A 21,699-nucleotide genomic window follows, 5' to 3' on the forward strand; every position below is an offset into this window, starting at 1 on the left:
CATCCGCCATTCTAATGAACAATTCTTGCTGAACTAGCCAGGCGTGAGAAAGGCTCTTCTTTGAAGTTAGGTACTCCCTCCTTTAAATGATTCCTCCCCGCCATCTCTCCTGTTCTTGGAAGATCCATGTCAGTGGCCCGTGGGGCTGAGAAGGTCATTGAGACAACGCTGATCTCCCAAGGGGGAAAGCTCACACTATTAGAAACCCCACCTCTCCTTCCAAGTTAAGGTAAGGAAGAGGGATGGAAAAAGAAGACAATTTATTATATCCCGGTGAATCCACGATGGAGGGGGGTGCGGGAGGTATGCTAGCTAATTCTTGCCATCCAGCAAAACATAAAAATAAACAAGTGGATATCCATCTTTTTAAAAAAATTTTTTTAACATTTATTTTTGAAGGAGAGAGAGAGAGAAAGAGAGAGAGAGAGAGAGAGACAGAGTGTGAGTGGGGAAGGGGCAGAGAGAGAGGGAGACACAGAATCCGAAGCGGGCTCCAGGCTCCGAGCCATCAGCACAGAGCCCGACGCGGGGCTCGAACTCACGGACCGCGAGATCGTGACCTGGGCCGAAGTCGGATGTTTAACCGGCTGCGCCACCCAGGCGCCCCTCTCCATCTTATGTCTAAAATTATACTGCAATTTACTCAAGTAGGTGGGCTGAGTCTGTATATCCATCTTTCCCCGCCTCTTACCTCAAACCTTTAAAATTAAACAAAAAGTGTACATTTGCCAGCCAATATGATGCATCCTCCCTTCCTACTGCCCATCCCCCCCACATATCCTCAAACTACCCTGCGCCCACTGCCTCCCTCTTAGAGCTGGAAGGTGGCGCCCCCGTGGGAGAAGCGTCCAGGAAGAGGCCTGCGGTGGGCTATGGACTACGGTTCCCCAAACTCAGACAGACAACAGTGACAATGCTGCCCTCTAGTGGCGGATGCGCAAAACACACCGGAAAACAACGCTCGGCTTCCTTTAAGATATTTGAACAAAAACAAGCCTTGGACAGGCCGACTGAGAGTGACAGTTTGAATTACTTCTCTGCCATCACAGACTGACATTTTACTACCACAAAACGCACATACAGAGTCCATTTGTTCATTCCGTTTGTTCCCATGAGAACGTGGAATGGGGCTGTGGAGTGGCAGCTGGGGGAGAAGGACGGCTCCAGTTCTCATGCAGAAAAATGCCCATGATGGAAAGAGTCTCCCCGGTTCCAGCACTGATGATGGCTTTGGGGCCTTTGACAGTGACGACAGCTTAGGCTTTGAGGATGAAAATTAAGAACGTATGATGAACACTTAGGTCGTTGTTGGCACGTAACCTTGACAGCCACTGAAACACCCATTTCTACGCTGGGCGGCAAACAGGCTAAAATCTACCACCCTAAGTAAAGCCCTCCTAATTTTAGCTCTTGGCAGATGGGAGTGGGGTGGGGAGAGCAGCCTGCCTGCCTCTGCTCCGAGCTCCTGTACTCCAGAGTAAGGCCTGCCAGGCGGCGTGCCCAGCCCACAGCCGCCCTGCCAGCCAAGCGGGAGGCCGGATGTGGAAAGAGAACCTCACAACTGCAGAAGAAGCCGGCACTGGCTTCAGCCAAATCCTTTGTGATTGTGAGCGGACACCAAGTGTTACCAGACATCGCAAAATAGATAAAAGCACGAGACAGAAGCCTGCAAACTGAAACAAGAAACCTTCCAGAATGTGGAGTGACAAGACAAAGAGGTCTAAATAAGGAATACAGCGTAAGAGGCATGGAGAATCGATCTAGGACGACCAAATCCATTTTAAGGGGAGGTGAGAGAAAAAAGGGGCTGGATATGTCTATTCCCTTGATCGTGGTGAGGGTTTCACGGGTGTGTGCGTGTATCCAAACTCAACAAACTGTTCACTACCTATGTGCAGGTGTTTGTACATCAATTATACTTCAATAAAGCTATTAAAAAAAAAAAGGTTGTGCTCCAAAGAACATCAAGAAAGTTGACAAGAAGACCTCAAGATGAAAAGAAGTATCTATAAATCATGTATCTGACCAGATATTAGTATCCAAAACCTATAGATAGGCCTTACGAATCAACAAGAAAATGACAAGTCACCTAATTAGAAAGTGGGCAAAGGTTCTGAATAAACATTTCTCCAAATAAGACACACAAATGTCCAAGCTCATCCGTCATCAGGTAAACGCAAATCAGAACCATGATAAGACACCCTTCACATCCATCGGGATGGCCCCTAGAAAATAAAGGAAGAAATAAAAACAGGAAATAACAAGTGCTGGAGAGGATGTTGAGAAGTTGGAGCACTCGGAAATTGTTGGTGGGAATATAAAATGGTGCAACTACTTTAAAAAATAGTTTGGGGGCGCCTGGGTGGCGCAGTCGGTTAAGCGTCCGACTTCAGCCAGGTCACGATCTCGCGGTCCGTGAGTTCGAGCCCCGCGTCGGGCTCTGTGCTGACAGCTCAGAGCCTGGAGCCTGCTTGGGATTCTCTGTCTCCTTCTCTCTCTGCCCCTCTCCCGCTTCCCCTCTCTCTGTCTCTCTCTCTGTCTCTGTCTCTCTCTCAAAAGTAAATAAGCATTTAAAAAAAAAAAAAACACGTTCATGCAAAAGCTTATACGTTAATGTTCATAGCAACTTTATTTATAACCAAAAAGTGGAAAAACTCAAACATCCATCAACTAATAAATGGGCAAAGTGTTGTGTATCCATACAATGGAATGTCACTCGGCCACAAAAATGAATGAGGTACTGATACCTGCCACATGTGGATAAACCCTGAAAACATGCTACAGACACAAAGGACCACATATTGTGCAATACCATTTACACTAAGTGTTCAGAGAGGGGAAATTTATGGGGACAAACAGATCAGGGGCTAGGTAGGGCATGGAGGAAATGAGGAATGAATGCCAGTGGATACAGGTTTTCATATGGGGTGATGGAATGTTCTGAAACTGGATAGTGATAATGGGTGTACAACCTTGTAACTATACTAAAAACCCTTGAATTGTATAATAGAAAAAAAGTGAGTTTTATGGCATGTGAATTATACAGCAATTAAAAATAAATGCTTCAAATATTTCAACTAAGAGACATCCTGAGAAAAAAATACGATTTTCCAAATTCATCTTATTTTATTTTATTTTTCATTGAGGTATAATTAACACACAGCATTATACTCGTTTCAGGTGTGCAACACAGGGATTCAATACTTGTATATATTGTGAAACGATCAGTCTACTTAGCATCCATCACCTTACACAATTACAGAAGTGTTTTCTTTGTGATGAGAACTTTTAAGATCTACTTTCTTAGAAATTTTCAAATATGCAGTACAGCATTATTAATTACAGTCGCCATACGGTGCATCACATGCTCATGATTTATTTATTTTATAGTTTTTTAAATATAATTTATTGTCAAGTTAGTTAACACACAGTGTATCCAGTGTGCTCTTGGCTTCAGGGGTAGATTCCCATGATTCATCACTTACATACAATACCCAGGGCTCATCCCAACAAGTGCCCTCCTCAATGCCCATCACCCATTTTCCCCTCTTCCCTGACCACCACCCCCACCCCCCAGCAACCTTTAGTTTGTTCTCTGTATTTAAGGGTCTCTTATGGTTTGCCTCCCTGTTTGAAACTATTTTTTTCCCTTTCCTTCCCCCTTGGTCTTCTGTTAAGTTTCTCAAATTCCACATATGAGTGAAAACATATGATATCTGTCTTTTTCTGACTGACTTTCTTCTCAAGTACACATGGAACATTCTCCAAGACAGATCACATACTGGGTCACAAAACAGCCCTCAATAAATACAAAAGGAACGAGATCATACCATGCATATTTTTAGATCACAATGCTATGAAACTTGAAACCAACCATAAGAAAAAATTTGTAAAGCCTCCCAATGCATGGAGGTTAAAGAACATCCTATAAAGAATGTATGAGTCAACGAGGCAATTGAAGGAGAAATTTAAAAATATATGGAAGCAAATGACAATGAAAACACGACAGTCCAAACCCTTTGGGATAGAGCAAAGGCAGTCCTAAGAGGAAAATACATTGCAGTCCAGGCCTACCTCAAGAAACAAGAAAAATCCCAAACACAGAACCTAACCTCACACCTCAAGGAACCAGAAGCAGAGCAGCAATGAAAGCCCAAAGCCAGCAGAAGAGAAATAATAAAGATTAGAGAAGAATTAAACAACGCAGAATCCAAATTAAAAAAAAACAGTAGAACAGACCAACGAATCTAAGAGCTGGTTCTTTGAAAGAATAAACAAAACTGATGAACGCCAAGCCAGACTTCTCAAAAAGAAAGGAGGGAGGACTCAAATAGATAAGATCACAAACGGAAGAGGAGAGATCACAACCAACACCACGGAAGTACAATTATTAGAGAATACTATGAAGAATTATATGCCAAAATACTGCACAACTTGCACGAAATGGGCAAATTCCTGGACACCCACACACTACCAAAACTCAAATGGGAAGAAATAGAAAATTTGAACGGACCCATGACCAGGGAAAAAATGGAATCCGTTATCAAAAATCTCCCAACAAATAAGAGTCCAGGACCAGATGGCTTCCCAGGGGAATTCTACCAGACATTTAAAGCAGAGATAATACCTATCCTTCTCAAGCTGTTCCACAAATAGACACGGAAGGAAAGCTTCTGGACTCATTCTATGAAGCCGGCATGACCTCGATTCCCAAACCAGGCAGACCCCACTAAAAAGGAGAATTATTTTATAGTTTTAAGGTTTGTACCTCTTGGCTCCCTTCCTCTCTTTTGCCTGCTCTGCCCACCCCCACCCCTGACAACCGCCGAATCTTCTGTTCTGGGTATCTCTGAGCTTGGTGTCTTGTTTGTTTTGTTTTATTATTCAGATTTCACATATAAGGAAGATCATACGGTATTTGTCTTTGGCTGACTTAGTTCACTTAGCATAATGGCTTTGATGTCCGTCCACGTTGTCATAAATGGCAAGATTCCATTCTTTTTTATGGCTAAAAAATATTCCATTGTGTACATGTGTACGTCATTTTCTTTATCCAAAAAAATATCCTTTTATATGATAAATTTGAGATGGACTAGAGATATTAAATGTACAAATACAATCATTAAAACTAGAACTTAACGTAGAATGTATTTATATTCAGAAACTATAAAGAAAAAGTGAAAAGTTGAGTCTATTAAAAGGTAATACTTCTGAATGATGCTAGCATCATAAATGGAACCAAGGAAAAGTAGCAGACTCAAGAGAAAATATTTATAGCATACATAACAAAACATTAGTATCTGGAACGTATAAGAGCGACTAAAAAAGATAAACCAGAATAAAAATAACCAATAAATGTAAAGTAGAGATAAGAAATACAAATACTCTATAAAAATCTGAAGGATTATATGGACACTCAATAATAATAAGGGAGATGTAAATAATTTAAATAAATATTTGATAACAATGCCTTTGTTTGTTTTTTTTTTAAAAGATTGCTTATCGGGGCGCCTGGGTGGCTCAGTTAAGTGTCCAACTCTTGGTTTCAGCTCAGGTCACGATCTCACAGTTGGTGAGTTTGAGCCCCACATCGGGCTCTGTGCTGAAAACCTAGAGCCTGCTTGGGATTTCTCTCTCCCTCTCTCTCTACCCTTCCCTGGCTTGCTCTCTCTCTCTCTCTCTCTCTCTCTCTCTCTTAAAAAAAAAATAAATATTAAAAAATTGTTTATTAAAATTATTAGTGAGGTTGTGTAAAAATGGGTACTCACATCAGTACAAAAGTAAATTGATACAACCTTTTTGGGGAATAATTTGGCAATTCTTATCAAAATGTGCGTATTTAAACCTAGGAATTCCATTTCTGTGTGTTTATCCTATAAACACATGCACACAGAGCGAACTGTGAAGAATCCTCATTGCAGCCATGCCTATCATACAAAATGCTGGAAACCACCCAAATGCCCATCTGCAGAAAAATTGTTAGATAAATCAGTCTACCATCATTCTGGTAGAAAGCCCCCGTGGTTCCTGGATGTGAAAGAACAAGGTAATTTCACGGAAGAAATCAATTCTCAAAACAATACTCAGAGTATGGTCCCATTGATAAGAAGCAAATGAAACAAAACTAGCTTGTATTCAACCAAGGTTTATTTTTTTTATAAATGTTTACTTATTTATTGAGAGAGAGAGAGAGAGAGAGAGAATCAGAGAGAGAGAGAGAATCCAAAGTAGACTCCACCCTTAGTGTGGAGCCCGATGCGGGGCTCGATCTCATGACCGTGAAATCATGATCAACCAAGGGTCAATTTTAACACCACTATCTCTGTGAGGGAAGCTGGGTTAGGAAGGCATGAAGTGGACTTCCATTTTCGAATTCATAGATCTATTATTATTTGAATTTTCACCAATAATTAATAAACGTTAAGACTTCGGTAAAATGTTAATTTGAAAAGTACACCTATTGTTTAAGCAGTACGGTTTAAATCTAGATGCAAATCTCAAGTTTAATTCATAATAAAATGTAAGAAGAAAATTCTTACCTTCCAAATTTTCAATTTTTTCAATGTTGTTTAAAGCTAAGTTCAAATATTCAAGTTTCTTGAGTTTGCTAACATTTTCTGAAAGATACAAATAATGTAATCAATTAACCTTCAAGATAAATGCTATTGTTACACAATCTACTGTGAAAATGATAAAGGGAATCTAAGCATTATTATGGTTATGAAAACCGTGTTGCTTTTTCGTGTCTGTACTTGGACATGAGAGACCGTTGGTTGCCCAAAGCAACACCCATGTCTTTCTCCATAGCTCCTAATAGAACCCACTTCTGCTCTTGTCCCCAGCCAGCTCTAACTCCAGAGTCTGACTTCACCAAGCTGGGCCAGTGCGTAGCAACAGCATGTCCCTCGTTAATGACAATTCAGGAACTAGGCTTAAGCCAACCAGCCCCTGGCAATCTCCTGGCAACACGTGATGCAGGAGAAGACATGCAAATCAAGGTCTCCAGGTCACATAAGAAGGAAAGGTCTGTGTTCCATGCTTGGGGATGGTCTTTTCCTTTTTCCTGCTGGATGTTATTAGGGAAGAAAGTGATACCCTTACAGATACTCACAGTCCTCTTACAGCCACGAGGAAACCAGCAGCAGGATGGAGCCCGTACTGTGGTTGGGGAGCAGAAAGAAGGCATCACCGAACCCTGGAGACTGTCCTATCTCTGGGCTTACAGGTGGGCAAGATATGTGATTTCCTTACTGGTAAGCCACAATGAAGCTGGGGTTTCCTTCACTTGAAATCAAACTCACCCTGATACATACAGGATTATTGTTTTTAACAAACACAAAAGCTCTTAGAGGCAAAATGATAAGCATAAATAAGTCAGAGAATTTCTGTAGGACGGGGACACTTAAAAATGCTAATAATACTGGGGCGCCTGAGTGGCTCATTTGGCTCATAAGCTTCCAACCTCGGCTCAAATCATGATCTCGCGGTTCAAGAGTTCGAGTCCCACGTCGATCCGTGCATCAGGCTCTGCACTGAGAGCTTCGGATCCTGTGTCTCCCTCTGTCTCTGCCCCTCCCTCGCTTGTGCTCTCTCTCTCAAAGTTAAATAAACATTTTTTTTAAAAAACTGCTAATAATACCATAGCTAACATCATTGAGAGCTTATTATATGCCATGTATATTTCTAAGCATTTTGCATATATGATATCATTTAATCCTCTTAACAACCCTGTGAGGTAAAAATTACTGTTGTCCCCTTTTCCAAATAGGAATACGAAGGTGCAGAGAATTAATCACTTGTGCAAGGTTCAGTGGCAAAGCCAGGAAATCTTGACTCCTGAGTATAGCACTAAATCATGACACCACACCCTAAAAGCACAGTCCTTTCTAAGAGGACACGAATGTAGGAAACCCTGCTAAGGAATGTGGATTTGGGAATTCCTCACTTCAATAAGGCTCCTTCTGCCCATTTTCCATGGAGATTAGGAAGATCAAATATGATAAATTTATAGTTATCATCACCTTTATCATTGTTACATTTCGTTTAAAATTTAGAGAACACCACCTACGTGTTCCCATAGACCATAGAGTAACACTTTATCTCTCTAAGCCTCAGCTTACTCATTTTTTTTTTAAACCGGTATCTGGGAATAAATTACTAGAGTTTCTCTTAGCGGTTAGATGACTGTAAGTAGTACTAATGTTTCCAGGAGGTTCTCTAGGCAACACTGGAGCATTCAACAGTCAACAGATTTGTGAAGCTCTGTGTGCAGAGTGTCTAGTCTGCACCCTAAACAAAAATACCTGAAGTTATTACTGTTAAAACTACCAGCCGACAACAAAATACTTGTTCCTTCCCCACATTTGTTACATGTATAACCTTCTAACTGTGACAAGGGTCTTCTGATAAGGAAAAAAAAAGGAAGATTTGTTTTAGGAGGATTTCTTAAACTATCTCTCAAGAATAACGGGCTGAAAAAAAAAAGGAAAACGGGCTAAGGAGGGGAGCCTGGGTGGCTCTGTCGGTTAGGTGCCCCAACTCTTGATTTTGGCTCAGGTCGTGATCTCAGAGTTCGTGAGGTTGAGCCCCAAATCGGGCTCCGCACTCTCAGCGCAGAATCCTGCTTGGGAGTCTCTCTCTCTCCCTCTCTCTCTGCCCCTCCCTCCCTGTCGAAATAAATAAATAAACTTCAAAAATTAAAAAAAAATTAAAAAAAAAAAGAATAGGTTAAATTGGTCAGGGGGAGAAAAGGCTCTGCAGATAATAACACACAGCACTCCTGGCAAGCGGGAACGGAGGCAGCCAAACCGTGGTTCTAGCCCAAACCATCCTGGAAACAGTTCTCACCCATGGCCATAACCACACCCACAGACTTGCCCTGGACCAAGGCCACCCCCCAGTGCAATCAGCTCTGCTCTCAGGTAGGCCTCAGGCTCACCGGGGAGCCGTTGCAAATGCAGATTTGGGGGGCCCCCCAGCAGGTTAAGTCAGGAGGTCTGGGAGGGGGCTGGAGCCCCAGGTTAACAAGACCAGGGGGGTCCTGGGCTCACCCTGGGACCAGCACTAAGCACAGCCCCCCAAGCGAGCCCATGTGCACCCCGCAATGAGGAATGGAGCTTCAGGAGAGGCAACCGTTTTTTTTTTTTGCAAACTCCTACCTCGAGGGCACAAGAGCCAGTCTGAGTCCCGGAGAAACACTTTTGCTTGCTAATAAAGTGCCTAAGTGCCTATGGGTGGAGTAGCACTGAAAAATCCCATTATTAGGATTTAAAAGAGTGTTTAATTCAAGAATACTTTGGAAGCAGAAATGTAAGCTTTCTCACAGCTCTGAAAAGGCCTGAAATACTATGCCGCTAATTAGTAATTGTGATGGACCCAGCTGTGGAGATTGAAATTTCGGGAACTCTTTTAGATCTGTACAATTAGGACAGCTCCTTAATGCCCCGCCCCCCCCCCCCCCCCCCCCGCCCCACAGAAAAGCTGGTGGTTTTCTCTAACAGCCTTTTTAATTGAACAGTGTGCCAGAGTTTCTAATCTCTGGTGAAGTGAAAGATGCCGAAAATAATGATCTGAAGAAAGATAAAGAATGTTAACAAATCTTCAAAAAATAATGCAGATTCCAGGCTTTTTTTTTTTTTTTTTTTTTTTTTGCAACCCACCAGGGTTTCTCAGCCTCAGCAGCACTAACACTGTGGGGCCAGCCCGGGCACCACAGGACAGTTAGCGGTGTCCCGGGGTCCCAGGACAGGACATGCGGTGGTACCCCCTCGCCCCCACGCCTGTGGCAACCAAAACCGTCCCCGGGCGTTGTCAAACACCCCTGTCGAGAACCACACCGGGGCAAGTTTGAATGACCTTGCAGGCTGACCTCTGGTGCCAGTGCCACAACCCTTAGGTGACCCTTATGTCCGTCCCTTCCCCCCCCCTCTGCCCCCGCCCCCACGTGGCCAGCCTGGGTGGATGACATTAACAGCAGTGGCAGCAGACAGCATCTGGGCGAGCGCGGAACTCAAGAAGTAAGTGTGTTGTTTCACGCAGTCCCTGGTGTAGACACGGCAAGACTAAGTTAACAGACTCACCTGATTTCACACAGGTTTTTTTTTTTTCCCCTTTTCCTTTTTGAGAGAGAGAGCATGAGCAGGGGAGGGACAGTCTGTGCTGTCTGTGCTGACAGCAGTGAGCCCGACGCGGGGCTCGAACTCACGAACCCTGAGATCATGACCTGAGCTGAAGTCGGGCGCTCGACCGACTGAGCCACCCGGGTGTCCCCTTCACACAGTTTCTAGGTGGCCGAGGCAGTGATCAAGCCCATCAGGGCCTGTGCTCTCCTGAGTGTGGGAACATTCCTGTTTCCACCTGGCAGGTCCCCCTTCTCCCTGCCCCTTAACTCATTCTTCCCCCGGGGACCGTGAGGAGGGCCCACCCATCCGATGGACGAACTGGGAGAAGGAGCCGGGCAATGCCCGGTCCCCCTCTGTCCTGGCTTCTGGGCTCCCCCCGCCAGCAGAGAGGACGCGCTCCTGTCCCCCTACTGCCATACGCAGGGGGCCTGCCAGCCTCTGGTTGCCCAGCCTGCATGTGACCGGGTGGACACATTTAACCTGAGGGCGGTTTCAGGAAGCCCACGTGGCGGCGAGTCTAGGCCACCTTCTCCAAAAGGTTTTGTCAGTTACGATGCTGACATTCTGATCTGTCTCCCTGTCACTTCATTCCTAACTGGAGCAGTAAACAGGGGTGTGGGTGTGGAATCCTCTCGAGACCCAATACGGAGCACACAGCCTCGCCCAGACACGAGCTCTGTAACCACGGCAGAACCAGCCACCACAGGGAATCTGACGAGGGTTTACTCAACTCCCACGCAACCCTTTCTGTTCCACGGAGCGGTGTGAAACCAGGACAAATGCCTGGATTCTATTTTCCTTCTTTCAAACTTTTACCAAACCCTGGCTGCAAACGGGCAGGTCGACAAACATGCCTGAACATCGCAACTCCTCGATGGCGTCCCTGGAGAGCCTCAGGCAAGGGGACTGAGCAGCGTGGGAGCTCAGAGAAAGGTCCAGGCAGGCTCCTGGAGAGCCGGCCGTGTCTGTTTCCCCAGGTGGTTCTTTGTCACCCGTGTCGTCTTCTTCTAAGAATCACCCTGCAACTTCCCCAGGTTTCCCCACTCAAAACGTCAAAGAAACCATGAGAACAAAATCCTCAACACTTACCAATTTTTCCAATGAGATTATTTTGAAGATAGAGGATTTTTAAGTCCCGGCACCATTTGTCAATATGCTCTAGTCTTTCTATTTCTTGCTGATGCAAGGAGAGCTCCTCCAGGGAAAAAATGACACAGTCATTGTGCTCGGAGTTCCGTCTAATAAGATCTTCTGTGACTGAAAGAAAATTCGTTATGTGTTACGTCTCCGTCCCTACGTTCATCATCAGGTTATGACATGACGAATGCGTTGGGTTTTCTTCCCCGTTAAATGTCAATCCCCCAGGCCCGAGTGATTTTCAAAGGGGAAGAGAACAGACAAGTGTTGCCTTGTCTGGCGACACCATGGTGAGTCAGAGAGATTTTGCCTTTTTTGCACAAGGTCTACCTACATTTTGCTGTAGGGATGGAGACAGAGTTGGTGGGTGATGACCATGAGAGTGTTGCTATGGCGTATGTTGACATGACATCCTGTGGTGCTATCACGCCAAACTGGACGAGACCCGCTAAGGAGACCACGACAGGGCAACTTGAGACGAAGTGGCACAGTCTGGCCACCAGGGGGCCAAAAACGTGTGAGCGGCTCCCAGCGTTCAGTAAGGAAAGGTCTGTCCATTCAAGTGACATTGATTAATTGAACTCGAGCTGGAGAGGGAGGAGGAGCACGCTAGATTTTGCACTGCGATCTTGCAGAACAGCTACCCTGAGCTCTGTTTCCAGGAGGAATGAAAGGAGCCGCTCACGGGAGGGGGGGTAGTAAGAGTCCCTGCCCCTCTGACCAGAGTGCTATGCAGCACGGGGGGTGTGGGGGGGGGGGGGGGCTGGCCTGCCACGGGGGCACTGAGGGAATGGGGACAATTCTCTGGTCCATGGTTGGAGCCAAGGGCAAGACGGGAATCCCCTTCCTAAGACACACCCAAGTTAAAGACGTGATGACAACGGAGAAACCCTATGTTTTCCAGCGCTACGAAAAAGATCATTAATCCCTTTTAATGTCCCGCCTTTTAGGTGGACAGTGGAATGGTACATGTCCAGCCCAAGAGACAACAAAGATTCATTTGTTGCCATGTACAAGTGCCAGGCACTGTCCTAAGTGCTTTGCATGTATTAACATACGAGTACGTATAGGGGGCAGATGAGGAATTGAGGCACAGAGAGGTTCAATAACTTGCCCAGGGTCTTGGACCTCTTCAGGCTCCTCTAGTCGAGACAGAGTTCTTCACAGCACCCTCGGCTGCCAACGTCCACGCCACACTCTTAAAGGTGGACTTGCCCTTTTGTTAAAAAAAAAAAAAAAAAAAAAAAAAAAAGGACGGGGGGAGGGGGTGCCTGGGTGGCTCAGTCGGTTCAGCGTCCAACTTCAGCTCAGGTCATGATCTCACGGTTCGTCAAGCTCCACATCAGGCTCTGTGCTGACAGCTCGGAGCCTGGAACCTGCTTCCGATTCTGTGTCTCCCTCTCTCTCTTCCCCTCCCATGCTCGTGCTCTGTCTCTCTCTGTCTCTCAATAATAGATAAACGTCAAAAAAAAAAAAAAAAAAAAACAGTGAAAACAGCTACGAACTCGATCATCTGTGTGCAGGAGGCTGAACCCCTGCTATTTCTGGTGGTAGGAGGTGGGGTTGCTTGCAAAGACAGCTCTTTGGAAGTCAGGGGAAACGTGAAGGTCTGGAGATTAAAACACCACGCACGGGGCACGTCCTGCTGTTCTACGTTTTGGCTCAACTAGCAGGCAGAGGTGGCTAACAGACCCCCAGCCGGGTCCCGGGGAGAAGCAGGCCCAAATGGCTGGCAAAGGGGCTAACAGGGCGTTCTGGCCAGTCCTGGCCCCCCGGGGTCCCCACTGCCTGCTGCACTCTGCTGTCTCCGGATGTCACGGCTAGTACGTAAGCCAGTGTAAACAGAAAACAGCTTTCTGGAAACCAAACCTCTAACAGAAGGGCATGAAAACTAGTCCCCACACATCCCACTCCCAAAGTTGGCTCTAATAGCTTCAGTCAACTGATAGTGGGTGCACGGGTACAGCAAGTTGAGGACACAGCAAAGCTGTTGTGTGAAGTCAAATGTATTACCTGCCTCTGTAATTATCTGTAAGAACTGTCTTAGCAACGATGCAACAGGGATGAAGGGGTTGGGACGGCACAACCAATGTTATTTCAGCGAATTCAGTGAAATGTGGGAATTATTCGCTACTATGGATAAGACCCTCAATGACCAGGAGGGTATGTGTAACCTTAACTACACCAATCCATGGAGCAGGGGGCCGGGTTTTTGGAGGCCTTGCTGCCATCAGACCTGGAGTCAACGGGGCCAGGAGGATGTGCCCATCCGAAGCCCATGCCCTTCCGTCTAGAACATGTCCCAGGTGGAGGAACGACAGAATTCTCTGCCCAAGGGGCCCCAGGCCTGCCTCCAAGCTCGACACTGGCCACTTCTCCAGGTCCATCCCAGACCACACCATCAGGTATGCATCCCAAAGTGTCCAAGGAGCAGCTGTTTGCTGAGATGTGGACAGATATGCAGGCTGAGTATCCACCTTCATACGTGGGCTTGAGGGGCCAGGATAGGGCCAGGGATGGGGAGAGAAGGGAGGGATGGCCGGGGAGCCAGCTCTCCCCAGCCCCACCCCCCCAGCTCTGGCACAGATCCCAAGGGGTTTGAGAAACGTATTAAATGTAGCCTTCTGGGTCGTTATAAAGGTCTCCTTGTCAAGGGTGGAAAATGCATTTTATGCGGCAGTTTGATTATAACTTGATACACGGGCCTTGTTATAGTCTTTCCCTGGGTCCCCAGTTGCCCCTGAAGGCTTAGTGGGTTATTCATATTGAAGATATAAACCCAACTTGAATCCCACAGAAGCCGTCATCGGTAAGTACGGTTAAGTCGAACGTGTTCAGGGGAATTCTGAAAGCACCCTGTTAAGCATCACCGTCTCTGGCCTGCAAAAGCTAACATGAGCATCTGCGCAACCCCCCGGGGGCTTCCTGGGTCTCAGAAACACTAAAGGTATCTCAGGCCTCTCCAGCTCTACGGTCTTAAAGGCTTTTCCGATTTGTCCGACCCTAAAGGCCAGCAGCTTCCTCTACGGACACCAAATATCCTTCCTACGTTCCCTGGCTACACCTTTCCTAAAATTCAGAAACCCTTTTCATTATGCTATTGCATGTGTGAATTTGATCACTTCCATGCGATTGCCAAACCCTCCCTTTCAGAGGCATGTAGATATTAGGAAGGAATTATGTTGATCCGTATCTCCTAGCCACAACAATTAAGATGATACAAGTCACTATTAGTCGGGGCGCCTGGGTGGCGCAGTCGGTTAAGCGTCCGACTTCAGCCAGGTCACGATCTCGCGGTCCGTGAGTTCGAGCCCCGCGTCAGGCTCTGGGCTGATGGCTCGGAGCCTGGAGCCTGTTTCCGATTCTGTGTCTCCCTCTCTCTCTGCCCCTCCCCCGTTCATGCTCTGTCTCTCTCTGTCCCAAAAATAAAAAAATAAAACAACAACAACAACAACAACAAAAAAAAGTCACTATTAGTCAAAAGGAATGGGGGGAGAGGAGCCCCCGCCCTTAGCATAATCACTAATTGGTGTGTGCATGCACACACAGGAGGGACCGACAGTTGATCTGGCGCCCCAGGGACGCCTGCCCGACAGCAACAATTACAGACAATTAGGACAGATGAAAAGAAAATGGAGAATCACAGAGGAAGGCAAGATCTCCCAGCGGCCTACTTCTGGGCTCTTCCATATTAAGCAAGCTGACGCGTGGCACACCGTTTTATGGCGCTCAGGAAACTGCTGTTACGCGGCACTGCCCGCCTGCAACGGCAGACGTCAGTGAGGCAACCAGCGTCCCCAGGAAGACACGTGCAAGAGCGTCCACGCGGTGGATGGAGGCAACAGTGTTCCGCGCCTCGCGACAGGAAAGCATTCTGCCGTTCTACGCACTGTGTAATTCAGACCAAACGTGCTCGAGCTCCCGGGAGCACGGTTCACCTTTGGGAAGCCCTACTCCGAATACGACAGCACTGCATTTACACGAAGTCATTCCAGGCATTTAAAACTGTTTTGGAAGTCTCAGTGGGTCGTCACAACGCTATTTCGAGAGAGATGGCGTGGGCGATGCCCACCACACAGTGGAGGGAGAACATTCCCGGGTAGCGGATGAGAAACAGTGTGCTTTCACGTCCTGATTTTGGAAAAATTCGCAGAGCGAAACGCAGGACTTGAATGGATTCTGGGAAGTGTCTCGCCCACGGGGGGTGCTAACCAAGATATGGCTGGAGCCGTTGTGGCGGGTAAAACCACTGACAGCGTAACCACGGATTCGTACTTCTCTCACTAGCAGAATGCTGCTAAGGATTCCGAGGGTTTAACCGAAACTCACCGGCCAGCCCAGGCTTCTTTTCGATTCCTTACAATGACCGGGTTCTCAACAACTCCAGGGAGTGCAATAAAATGACTTTGTGGGTGGGGGCGGGGCAGAGGGCAGAAGGAGAAGGTTTCTGGAGTCCCGGAAGTTGTCAGGCTGCCGTTTCTACCAAGATTTTTCAGTGGCTTGAGCAAAGTTCTAGAAGCTTCCAAAGCCGCCAACTTAGTGTTCATTCCTTCAGGCTTTATATCGTGTTTTGTGAACAGCCCTCGATTCCTCACTAGATTAGAATAAAGTCAATAATCTGTGTTCCTAGCAGGTTTTGCAGAATGTTTAAACATCTCGGAAGACGCAGCAGATACATTTATGACTTAACAAGAGACGAAGGGGTCACAAACAGGAGAAGGTCACCTCTTGTAGCATCTAAACTGTTCTTTCTTGTATGGTTTCCAATGGACACTTTTCAAAACAGGATTGCTCATTTGCTCTGCCTTTTTTTACCGACTCGAGGTCATGATAACATGCAACGCTAGCCACACAAGACCTAACGCAACGATACCCTCTAGCTTCTATTCACACGGAGAGTGCTAGTAAAGACCATGGTGAAGTGCCATGGGGCAGTGACAGAAGTGTACAGAGAGAACAGGGAGGACAGAGAAAGGGGGGATCAGGGCTACTGAGTGACGGGAGGGACGTCAAAAGAGGCATCATGGAGGGGCGCCTGGGTGGCGCAGTCGGTTAAGCGTCCGACTTCAGCCAGGTCACGATCTCACGGTCCGTGAGTTCGAGCCCCGCGTCAGGCTCTGAGCCCCGCGTCAGGCGCTGGGCTGATGGCTCGGAGCCTGGAGCCTGTTTCCGATTCTGTGTCTCCCTCTCTCTCTCTGCCCCTCCCCCGTTCATGCTCTGTCTCTCTCTGTCCCAAAAATAAATAAAAAGAGGCATCATGGAGAAGAAGCCTGAGCTGAGCGTTGAAATGTGAGTAGGTATTTGCAGGATAAACAGATGAGGAAGGGCGCTAGGGCTACAATGGACACTATGTTGCACTTCCCAGATCCCTCCTTCCAAACTGAAGGCTCAGTTCCTCCAGCTGCTGGCAGTGGTGCCAGCGGACTGCCCTCAGGCTGCCCACTTTCTTCATAAGTCACTCCGCTGAAATGACACCCCGACCAACGCCACTCCTCTTCCCAGGAAAGCCCATATCCAATGACTGGCTGATGAGGGGCCATAAGGGCCCAGCCCTCTCACCCGAGCTTGGGAAAATTAGAATGTCCATTTCCAGTTTAGACCTCCAAGCATCCGGGTGGGTTTGTGGGTAAGGCCTTTGTTAAAATGCATCATAGCCCAACATCCTTCCCCGCCCAGTCTTGCCTCCTTCCCTACCCACTCCAGTAACGTTCCCGAGTGAACCTCCTACACGCTAATCTGCATCGAAGAGTCTGCCTTCCAGCCAACCCAACCTGGAAGGGTTGATATCAGAAGTGGTACGTGAAGGCAGACGCTAGCCACGACGGGCCTCCGGAGTCAGAGTCGGCTGCCCGAGTGGCAATGAGGACACCATTACTGGTGGCAGGTGGGGCACAGATGGTGTCGGGCACAAGGCAGCTGGGGGACGTTCAACACTTGCACTACAGTGTCAACCCATTTGGAATACTATAACACAAGTGCCATAAAGCAGGTGGATTATAAACTAGAAACATTTATTTCTCACAGTTCTGGAGGCTGGAAGTCCAAGGTCACAGCACCGGCAGATCTAGTGTCTGGGGACAGCCGGCTTCCCCACTGATGGTAATCTCACACAGTGGAAGGAGCAAGCCAGGTCTCTGGGGCCTCTTTCATAAGGGCAGTAATCCCAACTATGAGGGCTCCCTGCTCATGACCCACCTCCTATATGAATTTGGGGGGGGGGGGACACAAACATTCAACCTATAGCAAAGAGATCGCACCAGTAAGTGTGACGTGACACATTGGGCAATAGAGAAATACAGGGGACACTATAACTCAAAGGACAGCTGTATTGGGTGGCTGCTGTTGTGGACACTGTTGGAAAGGAAAGGCTGGACGTGATTCATCGGACAGTTAAAAAAAAGCCAGAGTGGCACACTGGCAGCGTATAAAGAGGTTTGCTTCCTAAAACCAGAGGGTAGAGAGGCCAGAGAACAAGGACCAGGACTAAATCATAAGAGGAGCAGGAACTTCATGTTCCAGACATGATGGAGTCATAGGGACAGGAAATCCAGGAAAGAAATATATGAAAACACACACACACACACACACACACACACACACACACACACACAACACCAAACACTGAACATCAGGAAATCCAAAGGGAAGTCAGAAAGTGTTTTGAACAGAACAAAAAAAAGAAAAGGTGGGACGCCTAGGTGTCTCGGTCGGTTCAGGGTCAGACTTCGGCTCAGGTCATGAACTCAGAGTTCGTGAGTTCAAGCCCTACGTCCGGCTCTGTGCTAACAGCTCACAGCCTGGAACCTGCTTTAGATTCTATGTCTCCCTCTCCCTCTGTTCCTCTCCCACTTGCTCTCTGTCTCTCTCTCTCAAAAATAAATATATTTTTTAAAAGGCATATCAAAATGTGTGTGATATGGCTAAAACATAAGTTGGGGAAAATTAACAGCACTAATGCCTATAGTAAGAAAGGAAAAAGGTCTCAAACATTAGCTTCCTCCTTAAGAAGCTAGAAAAAGAATAAATTGAACCCAAACTAAGCAGAAGAAAGGAAACAAAAAAGAAAAAAGATTAGACCAAAAAATCAGTGAAATAGAAACAAAAACAATGGAAAAAGTCAATAAAAATACATAAAAAAATAAAATTGGTAAACATCTAGCCAGACTGATCAGTAAAGAGAGAGAAGACATAAATTTCCATTATTAGCAAGGAAAGCACGGCATTAGATTATACAGAATTAAAAGGCTAATAAGAGAGTAATCTAAAAAACTATGCTAATAAATTCGAGAACTTAGTTTAAAAGGGAAAATTTCTTAAAAGACACAAACTACCAAAGCTCACGCAGCAAGACACAGATAAATCAAACAGCCCTGCATCTACCACAGTAGTTGAATATGTAGTTCAAATCTTTCCACAAAGAAAACCATAGCACAGGCATCTTCACTGATGAATTCTACCAAATATTTAAGAAAAAATAATACCCAGTGTACAAAAACACTTCTATAAAATTTACAAAAATTTAAGAACTTAAGAAAATTTAAGCATGCTTGCTAAGATAATTCTACAAAGCCAGCATACCCTGAGCCCAAAACTAGACAAGTACAAGGCCAAGGCTGACCACAAGAGATGCTTTTAAAGACCTGGGTTAACTGATAGAAACTGGGATGACAGACTCCTAAAACAATGAAGGTCAGTAGCAACACTTAACTTTAGAAGCTAGGTGGATAGATGTTCTAATGAGGGACAAGGTTGGAGTGGGGCCAGTGGTGTACATCCACCGAGGGCAATGGAGATGGTGAATAGAATATGACATTCCTAAGGACAAAATAGATGCTCAGCCAACAAAGGTACTACTCAATCTGTGCAATCAAAAGACAGCAACGATTGATGACCAGAAAACAAAGGACAGTTGCCTCGATAAAAATTCACAATTTCTTGCCAGTCTCCAGACCTTAGTGAGTTTGGGGACCCGAAACGAGGGTTGCCAGATTTAGCGAATAAAAATATTGGGTGTCCTGTGTTTTATTTGACAACATGTTGTCTAAAAGAGAGGCTGAGTCCCCAAGAATAGTTGGCAAGGATTCATCCAAATCCTTTCCAAAAGGCCTGCTGGCCATTTACTTGAGTGACAATACCCTGGGGAAGGGGTAATACCAAATCACTGGGACGCTTGGGGGCTCCAGGTCTGAGCTGCCATTAACATCTGGAAACAACAAAGCATTGCCTTACCACAGTGGGGACCTGTGGGGGCCAGGTAATAAATGGAATCATGCCCGCGACCAATTCATTAACACATGTTGAAGAATATTTGGGTTGTTTCCATTTTTTAGCTACTATGAAAGCAGTTGCCATAAACAGTCATACACAATCTGTGTGTGTACAAAGGTTTTTGTTTTCCTTTTGTAATAGCTAAGGATTCCACGGGTGGGAGACAAAGTTTTCGTTTAATTTTTACCAACGTTGGTCTAATTTTTTTGTCTACTGCTTTAGAAAGGAGTGTGAGAACAAATACCAACAACTGGTTTAGGATTGGGGCTTTTCCTATTCACAAATCACCGACCCCCTCCACCACCAGGCTGTCAGCTCTTGCGCGGAAGAAACCTCATCATCAAGCACAGTCTCTTGATTCAAAAATATTCACTATGACACTTCCACCAGAAGTGAGCAATTAGGCTGAACTGTACAAAATTGTCATAAATGAGAGGAGAGTCGAAGATGGTGTTCGCGGGCAAATAAGGATGTTAATCCCCTCACTTTGCACATTCTGCGGGTGTATTTTTAAACCCTTAGCAACACTTGGCCAAGTCGGTAAAACGCTTCTATTACTGCCTTCGTTTTGGAGCTGGGGCTTAGGCCCACATGGGTGAAGTCACTCGCTCTAGGTCTCAAGGCTGCCAGGTGGAGGAGGGGGGCGCCGGCTTCGGTTCCCTCCACCCCCGGGTACGATGCCTAATCGAACAGTGTGGACGCTGCAGCCCTGAGACAGTGACTAGCCCGGGACCACCCGGCGAGCAAGGAGGCGCTTGGACCCCGGACCTTCCACCACCAAGCCCTGGACCTTCCACCACCCCCTCTCACGAAGCCCCCGCCTTTCTCGCCCACCGCATTTTATGGACGAGGAACCGGAGCCCCGCGGAGGCAAGGCTGCCCGCCGGGTCGGCGGAGGGGCTGGCCCAGCCGGACCTGAGGAGCGCAGGGTTGGGCCGGGGTGCGCGGGCGGGAAGGGGCGGCGGCGGCCCGGGTCCCCTGGGACGTGGGACGATGCCCGGAAGGGGGACGGTCGAGGGCGGCAGGGAGGAGGGGACGCTTACTCCGGCCCATGGCGCCTCTCGGGTTCGCGGGCCCGGGAAGAAGCTCGGACTCTTAGGACTCCGTACACGCTTCTCAGTCACGCCTCCGCGCGTCCACAGCGGACCTCGGGAGCCATGGCAACGAGGACTCTACGGCGGCCGCACGGGGCCAGGCGCCGCCGCGTTTCCCGAGCTCGCGAGAAGCAGGGAGCAGAGACTCCGCGACGAGCGCTCGCCCCTCCCCGCGCCCCGTCCTCTTCCCCGTCCCCACCCCGCCTTCCCCGGACGGGTCCTCTTTCCCCAGATCGTCTGGACGGTCTAAAGAGAACCACGGACGCTCGCTTCCAGGTGGATCCGCCTCCCAGGCGTGCCTCCCAGCCCGCCCTCCACTTTCTCCTCTCTGGGGAGTTAACGCGCTCCGGAGCCAAGGGGGGGTCAGGATGGCGCCCCCACTGCCCGTGCCGGCGGGGCGGGCTTAAACTTCTCATCTGTAAGATGCGGGATAACAAATAACTTCAAGGGATCCTGGTGGAGGTTTTTAAAGAGATGATTTGAGTAAAGGAAAGAAACGTTTTAAAAACAGCCTCCCTGTAAAGGGTAGTTGTCCTTGTTGGATTTCATCTCCTTAGTCACAGCCCAGCACCGATCTCCTGCGAACAGGTTTTCTAAAAACACCACCCTCAGCAACTTTCCCTACCCACCCACCACTTTGTGGCTGCCAAAAATAGAAAGTGCATCTCCTGGAATTCCCGTTACTCCTCTCGCATTTCCCCAGACCCCTCCCCAAAGTGCCCAATTCGCTTTACCCAACTCTGGACTGGGAAGGACATCAGTAATTCATCCTCGGTTAGCTTCATATGTTCATATGTCAGCGCTTTAAGGGATGACAAAGTTGTTTGTTTGTTTGTTTGTTTGTTTGTTTATTACCACCTTCACTCATTTTGTCCCCCCCCCCCCAGCCTCTGGCAACCAGAACTGATTTATTCTTTGTATCTCTGAGTTCATTTGTTTGTTTTTAGATTCTGCATATAAGTGAGATCCTAGAGTATTTGTCTTTCTCTGCCTGACTTATTTCACTTGATGTTATACCCTCAAGGGTCATCCATGTTGTAACAAATGACAAGATTTCCTTCTTTTAACGACTGAAATAT

At 47.0% G+C, this 21,699-nt stretch overlaps 1 protein-coding gene across 4 annotated transcripts in view; it reads right to left on the bottom strand.

The window, feature by feature from the left end:
• The window catches only part of DNAAF11 (dynein axonemal assembly factor 11), an 83,739-nt gene extending 63,005 nt beyond the window's left edge, over positions 1–20,734 (bottom strand). The window contains exons 1-3 of one of the 4 annotated variants that reach the window (XM_060611352.3): positions 20,570–20,725; positions 11,211–11,378; positions 6,540–6,617 (exon numbers count right to left, since the gene is read on the bottom strand). In XM_060611352.3, the coding sequence (XP_060467335.1) occupies positions 6,540–6,617; positions 11,211–11,378; positions 20,570–20,579 (256 nt within the window). In that variant the 5' untranslated portion in view covers positions 20,580–20,725. Of the gene's footprint in view, positions 1–6,539; positions 6,618–11,210; positions 11,379–20,569 lie in introns of all 4 variants that reach the window. The other 3 variants (XM_060611350.3, XM_060611353.2, XM_060611354.2) reach the window with 3 other exon arrangements.
• Positions 20,735–21,699: the final 965 nt, after the last annotated feature.

The sequence above is a fragment of the Panthera onca genome, chromosome F2, assembly GCF_046562875.1.
Source record: "Panthera onca isolate mPanOnc1 chromosome F2, mPanOnc1 haplotype 2, whole genome shotgun sequence".
Taxonomy (NCBI): Eukaryota; Metazoa; Chordata; class Mammalia; order Carnivora; family Felidae; genus Panthera; species Panthera onca.